General features: G+C 40.6%; 1 protein-coding gene across 6 annotated transcripts in view; it reads left to right on the forward strand.

Moving 5' to 3' along the window:
• nav3 (neuron navigator 3) overlaps window positions 1–7456 on the forward strand; it is a 184254-nt gene that overhangs the window by 163045 nt on the left and 13753 nt on the right. For 4 of the 6 annotated variants that reach the window (XM_005752184.1, XM_005752186.1, XM_005752189.1 and 1 more), the window contains 6 exons: window positions 206–289; window positions 1300–1411; window positions 1653–1777; window positions 4564–4587; window positions 5051–5217; window positions 6347–6500. In XM_005752184.1, the coding sequence (XP_005752241.1) occupies window positions 206–289; window positions 1300–1411; window positions 1653–1777; window positions 4564–4587; window positions 5051–5217; window positions 6347–6500 (666 nt within the window). The remainder of the gene's footprint in view (window positions 1–205; window positions 290–1299; window positions 1412–1652; window positions 1778–4563; window positions 4588–5050; window positions 5218–6346; window positions 6501–7456) is intronic. The other 2 variants (XM_005752185.1, XM_005752188.1) reach the window with 1 other exon arrangement.

Below are 7456 nucleotides of genomic sequence, written 5' to 3' on the forward strand. Positions count from 1 at the left end.
GTGTGTGTGTGTGTGTGTGTGTGTGTGTGTGTGTGTGTGTGTGTGTGTGTGTGTGTGTGTGTGTGTGTGTGTTTTATTTATTTCAGTGCTTTCTCTTTTTGAATCTGGATTTTCGATTTGCATAAGAAAAACATAAATAGTGAGCCAAAGCATGTAAAAAAAGTAAAAGCGAGGATTAAGTTTACTTGTCTTCCTGTGTCTGTAGGCTCACCTGGTGGCAGCCTTTGAGAAGAGTCTGAGTAACATGACCTGCCGCCTGCAGAGCCTCACCATGACAGCCGAGCAAAAGGTACAAGAGCTTATTCTTGAATTTAAAATACACTGTGTGGCATCTTCAAAAGAGACTACAAAGAGGAGAAATGATTAGAAACGTGAAACTGTGTGGCACTGAATAATTTCAGTGGGAAGTATCAAGTCAGAGGTTGGTCACTGTGACATAATAAAAATATATTAAAGGCTCAATTCTCGACTCGTGAAAAGTTTTCTGCTGAAGGAGTTTACTTGGTAAAGTTTTTCTCTAACCTTAACCAAAGTCTTTTGACATGCTTAGGATTCAAACTTCAGTGCTTTATATGTAAGTAAAAGTATCCAGTTTAATAACAAAAATCTGTTTAAAGCGGTCTTTCCGTCATCATTTTTTGCCCGCAGCTATTTTTTTCTCTAGGACTTCAAAAGAGCTTGAAAAGAACTAAAACTCATCACAGCAGCAGCAATATGTTCTTAGGCATACCCCTACCACAAATGAAGAATGCTCCCCTCTGTTCACATATACATGCACACATAGCTGACAAGCCCTGGCTGCTTTTTAATCCATTATAAATTAAAGGAGACTGAGATGGGTGAGCTGCCTTTGTCAAACAAGGCCATCCTAACTTTTAATTAAAGTGAAAACCCTATCTGCAGCCCTCAGTGAGTTTTGGGGAAAGACAGAGTAGGAGTCTCCCTTTATCTGGTCCAGTATTCTTCTTATTCTAAGCAGGTGGTGCTGGCTTTGGGGCAAATCTACTGTATTTCTCAAAATGTACCCCTCCCCACACACACAAACACACACATCCATACGCACACACAAACACACACACAGCTACCTCAATGCAAAATTTAAGAATCTGCTCTCAGTAATGTAACTAAGGGGACGATTCCAACATTTTTGGGTTCCTCATCCTTTTTAAAAAATAACCTGGTCTGATCACTGATTTTGGATTTGGAAAGTCTGTTTTATTTAGACTACAGAGATTTCTGTCTTCATAAATAAAAAATAAAACAGCACCTCCTGTTCTCTCTCTTTTTTTCTGACTAAAGGAGTCCGAGTTGGCAGAGTTGAGGGAGACGATAGAAATGCTGAAGACCCAGAACACAGACGCCCAAACAGCTATCCAGGTGGCACTCAATGGCCCAAACCACCTTGACAAAGGTAATGAGCAGGCTGGCAGGAGACAAAATGATGTTTTGATAAGTGGATGAACATTTAGCGCAACTGGCTTCATAGGTAATTGAACCCCTGTTATTTACAGATTTTTGTGCTGTGTGAGTCAGATTGAAAGAAACAATTCCTGCAGCACTTTAAATAAGAACCAGTATTAACCAATAAATGTAGTGACACTGTTCACCTAAACGTTCTTTGCACTAAAGAAAGCTTTGTCTGTTCTTTCCAGATCTGAGGATTAGACGGCAGCACTCTTCTGAAAGTATGTCCAGTATTAACAGCGCAGCCAGTCATTCCAGTATGGGCAGCTTGGGCAAGGATGCCGAAGACAAAAAGAAGAAGAAGAAGAGCTGGGTAGGTGAAAAGATAAAAACACTAAAGCTTCAGAGTAAAATCACATTTCAAAACCAGACCTCAAACCTTCCATAGTTCCAGTGGCTAACAGTGGCTCTTCTCAAAGACTCATCATGAAAGGACATAGCACCCTGCTTTTTGGATGGGAGCGTGGTATAATCTGAGTTCTTACTAACAAGCTACATCCATTCGCTTTACGAGTGTATCGCACAGACACAAAAATCTGCTAGAAAATCTAACAGTAAAAGTGGCTGCACCCTTAGTAAAACATACTTCTACTCATGAACAGAAGGTTAGCTAGAAAGACTTAAAGCACTTGTTGTACTATGCCTTAAACATGCCTTTCTATTGGGATTGATTGTTTGGGGGACAGCCTCAACTGCTCATACAATGAACTGCACTTTTGGACCTTGAGCTTAATTTTTAAGGCAAAATATAAGAGAGGGGTGGAACTGAGTACTTCTTAACCAAAGCCCCAAAAGGTTGATTCTGTTCATCTGGGCGTAGCGTTTTCAGTTTCGTCATTTCTCCCACTCGGCAGGTTTCCCCAATCTTATAAACAGTGCATTTGCATAATGACTGAAACTAGCAATGGTCTTCGAACAATGGGCTGGGAGGTCGGTTCCTTGATCATTAATATGCAAACTGTTATGACCACTGATCAATGGCCATGAGCACCATTCAAAATACTTTCAGCTGCCTGTTTTGGGTATTTTGAGATTATGCTATATATGCAGGTGTCTTTTAATTTCTGGCTTGCATTCATTTGCTGCAACCAACAGATGCTTTATATTTTCACATGAAAATATCCAGACATTGTTGGAGGTGGATTTGGTAAAAAATCCCCTAGATACATATACATTATTCAGTGGCATTGAAGCTATTTTAGATGTGCTTTATATGCCCACATTAAGAGATTAAATGTCTTATTTGCATAAAGAAAAGATATTTTTGCAGCTCTATCAAATAAATGTGATTGTACTGTTGCTCTCACTAAAAATCATCCACATTCCTACAAGAAGAATGCATTAACTATACCTGCATGAGCTCAGAAGAACTTGCATTATTTAGTCTTTATTTGCTCATCAAATCAAAAGCAAATGGATCATTTCTGCCCCAAAATGCCAATCCATGTTTTTAATGCTCTGATTTTTTTATGCCCAATCATTCCTTCTTTAGTGTAAAGTGGGTGTTTGCTGCCTTACATGACTGAATCAGTCTGTGATTAACTGGTTTGATACGTGTGATCAAGTCACCATGTAGATCAAAAATCTAATATTTAGTCATATTTGAGTTGAGATTCTTCCGAGGATTGAGTATGCAGAGTGTGCAGCAAAATCTTGAAGGCATCTTGACCTAAAAGAGGATCAAGCATAATGAACCACACTGCAGTCACTGTTTGAGAAACACTTGGAAATTCATATTTAGTCTAACATGCAGATGAGGTTGGAAAAGAAGCAGAGGCCACCAATGTCATGTACACAGAGGTTCAGCCTGAAAAAAGTCGAGTTTCTGCCCAGAGGTTAGAGGAGTGCTTGTTAAATTTCCAATTTTGGATAGAAGAGAAACACTCTTCGAAATTTCCTGTCAAAGTGCTTTTGAGAAAAGCTCTTAATCCCTCAGTTACACAATTGGACTTGGTCAAGCTTGGAGGTGTAAAACAGCATGGCATATAGCTTTATTCCTCCTACAGAGCATGTTGGGGGAATAAAAAGGAAACTGAGTGTTTGCTGACTCACATGTCTAAAATGCATCTTGAACTGAAGTTAAATCCTAGTCTCAGATGTATGTTTAAAGCAGTTTTCCTTCAATTGACAAATGTATATATACATTTTCCCAAAACATCCAAAGCCATAAAGCCTTTTCCCCTTTCTCTGCTCTATCTGTGCTAATTTTGCTGGTTGCTGTACAAGCTACTCAGCATCCCTGGCTGAGAGCTGCGATTTGCTGCAGTCCCCTGAGTGAGAGAGATGACATATTAGAAGTTCTGTCTCAGCCAAGGAGCACACAAACTAGAGCCATTCTCCAGTCTCTGCTGCAATGCAAAACACATGCCCTTGAAATGAAATGCATACTAACAGTGTAAAAGTTCCCCACCAAGCCTGACATGTCAACATCAAGCCAGCCTCATGAATACCAGCCGTTTCCTTATTTCAGCAGCAATTAATTATTCATTTGCATAAATTCTTCCTGGGTGTATGATGGGTGGAGGACAGAGTTGAATTGAGGTTAGTGAATGAAAAGCAAAGACAAAAACCACACATCAGGCTTGCAGGGTGGCAAGGTGAAGGATGAAGTTGCATATTATCATATAGCTGCAATTACAACCATGAATTTCAACTCATAACCTAAGCTGCAAATAATTAGCATTTCAATATCAGTCTTATGAGTGTCAGTGTTGTAAAATGTTGCATATTTTGTGTTGTGCATCATTGTGCTGACTTCATGTTGCGTCCTGAACTCTTTGCTTTGTAAAATGTTGGTTTTATTGACTTGAGATCTAAACTGTCCCGTATTCAGACAAGTTTATTTGTCACCTCAGATCACCTCAGGCAGCGGTGATCAAACACTGAGCATGCTTGCAGAAATGCTCTCCTCCTACCAAAGGGAACGCAACTGTAATAACATTCATCACGATTATTACCATTCTAGCAACAGCAGTAACTGGAATGTCTCCAGTAAAACAGTGATATTTGCAGCAGTTAGCTTTAATCAACACTGAGTCTCCTGCAGAGCAGGGGTGTGTGTTTGCGTGGCTTAATGTTGGGTGTGTTTTGCATCTTCAGGTGGCCGATTCCCTCCCGGCTCAGGTCAGTGGTTCCCAGAGTGTCTTCGTTTGTGTGCAGTGATTCCTCATCTTCACTTCCTTTGCTCCTACGTTTGCCCTGCCTTCTCCCCCTCTTAGAGCAACCTCCTCCTTTTTCTGAGAACGTCGGCATGGATACAGCGACCTTCCCCTTTCCCCCATTGTTTCTCCTCCCCCCTCCTTTTCCTCCGCCCCTCCTCATTTTGAATGCCTGTTCATCCCAAAATTTTTAGGAATATTAAAAACGCCTGCCCCCCCCCCCCATTCTCATCTGTACTTATGGTCTTGCTTCTTGCCTTTTTACCTAAACCAGACAGTGCCCATTGCTTGGAAACAGCACGGAGTAACTTCCTGACAGGATGCAATATCATCAGGGTTAATATGAACTGACATGATATGACTGAGGAGGTTAGCACGGCCGGTACTGATGTTTCTGCCCCTGTGTGTTTGTGTTATGTGTGTTGCAGTTACGAAGCTCCTTCAAGCAGGCGTTCAGCAAGAAGAAAACCAAATCGCAGTCAGCCCACGATGAGATGGAGGAGATGACCGACTCTCTGCCTTCCTCACCCAAACTGCAGCACGACAACAGGCAAGGCAGTATCGCCACGCTGCGCTCTTCACCCTCCACCACAGAGTGAGTAAATGTATACTCATTCACTCTCACAGTTCTATTCACATGAGACATTGTCTTCTGCCGTATCTACGATCTATAATAACTGAAATACACACTTGTCTCATTTCTTTTTCTTCTCTGAATATGTAATTGTTTCTGACCCTCACTTCACTTTTCTTTTCTCTTTCATCCAACCACTCTGTTTCATTATTTCTTTACTATTTCTCTACCTACTGTAGCAAGTGCGTTTGCGATAGCAAGTCTTCCCCCATTTGGACGGCAAAGAAAAAGCTAAATGGTTATGTGGTCTACAAGCACAGATCTCGGTAACAGGCACTGAGTGGCATGCTCCCTGGGAGTGTGTTTGCAGTGGTTTGTGTTTGTGTGGCGTTCTTCTCCACATTAGCGCTTTGCTCCGGGACACAAACTGAACCAGGACCTTAAGATTGTCCAGTTCTCGGTTATGGAAAAGTAGCAGAATGGAAAGAAAACTGTTCTTGTTTTGTCAGACATGTCAGAAAAAATTGTCTGCATCTTACTACAAAAGGTCAATATATCTATTTATATATTGATATATAAATATATGGCTGTTTCACAGTCATGCCAGGTATTGTTTGGGTTAAGATAACTTGGCATGCGTGGTATCTTAACTCTTATAGTCTCGGCATGTGGAGGTTTCTGACTTAGCAAACATAGCATTTTTACATGTCGACTTTTTTAATATCTGCCTGCTGATTACGAAAACAGCTGAATCTCTGTCATTATGACAACACCACATCAGCCTTTTTAGTTTACTCTGAAAATGATCTCTTACATTTCAGACTAAACATTAATGTTAAATAAAGAAAAGAGCAACTGGTATGCTGCATGGCTGTCATAAATTCTGGCATAAACATCCTACACATATTGCAATATTTCTTTTCCTGTAAGATTGCTAAAATAAAGTACTGTAGTATCAATGGGAAGGATTTGCTGTACCAAGTGCTTAACGTTCCTTGTTCACCCATGTGATACCAGCCCAGACTGACTCAGCTTGAACTTCAGCTTTCTTGTTCCCCCTGAAAGTGCACATTCTCCAGACTTGGTGTACGTGCTTGGTATAACCCTAAAGGTGAGCCCTCCTCCTCCCTGTGTGTGAACCCACTTTCAGGCTATGTGAATGCACTGAGGCTGAGGCAGAAATCATCCTCCAGCTGAAGAACGAGCTGAGGGAGAAGGAGCTCAAGTTGACGGACATCCGCCTGGAGGCACTTAGCTCTGCCCATCACCTGGACCAGATCCGAGAGGCCATGAACCGCATGCAGGTGAGCTTAAACTAAACCCAGGTCAATGCTGAACTGTGTCGATTTATATTTGAGCTCAAGCTGCATCAGCATGCACAGCTATCAGCTTGCCAGGGGTCATTGTAGTGAAAAATATGAATATCCTTTCACAACATAACAAGTCACCTAGTGCTCTCACTCTTTAGCTATTAAATTCTATTTTATGGTGTTGTTTAAGATGTGTAACCCAGGTAATGTTCTCTCATTTTTGCTATATAACTTTGCACTGTCCACTTTCTGCTGTAACAAAACAAATTTCCCATGTGTGGGACTAATAAAGGTTATCTTATCTTATCTTAAATGTACTGCAGCTTCATAATCCAGAATGAAAATGAAACTGTCAATGACCGTAATGACATTTAAACTTCTTTGCCTTCGGGCCAAGAGTAAAATGAGAGGCACAATAGAACTGTCAGTGTGGTTAATGTGTAGCTGGAACTTGCAGCAAATTAGTATAGCTTCATATTATGTCTGTCCTGGCTCTGCCCACTGATGAAGAAATTGTCTTTCATTTCTTCCATTTGTACACTTGGCTGTCTTGACCTGGAAGCCAGGCTTTCCCTCGACTTTCAGCCTTTTTTAAGCTAAGCTGACTCACTGCTAACTCCGCCTACTTTGGCCCAGTTTCATTCAGTTACCTCTGTCAGTGCTTTTTCACCACATTGTGCAAAGTGATGCTGCAGTCCTTCATAACAGCAGGTAGGACGATATAATTAAATTCAAATTCAAATTTTATTTGTCACGTACACAGTCATACACAGTACGATATGCAGTGAAATGCTTAGACAACTGCTCGTGACCTAAAGAAATAAAAAGGAAAAGGCTTGAATAAGATAGGAAATAAATATGAAAATTTACCCTTTTTAATTTTTCATATTAAAAAGGGTAAATTTAACTAGGAAGGAATAAAATATAAATTAAGGTTAAAAATGAAATAA

The sequence above is a fragment of the Pundamilia nyererei genome, unplaced genomic scaffold (genome assembly GCF_000239375.1).
Source record: "Pundamilia nyererei isolate P.nyererei 1_Seehausen unplaced genomic scaffold, PunNye1.0 scaffold00348, whole genome shotgun sequence".
NCBI classification, from domain to species: Eukaryota; Metazoa; Chordata; class Actinopteri; order Cichliformes; family Cichlidae; genus Pundamilia; species Pundamilia nyererei.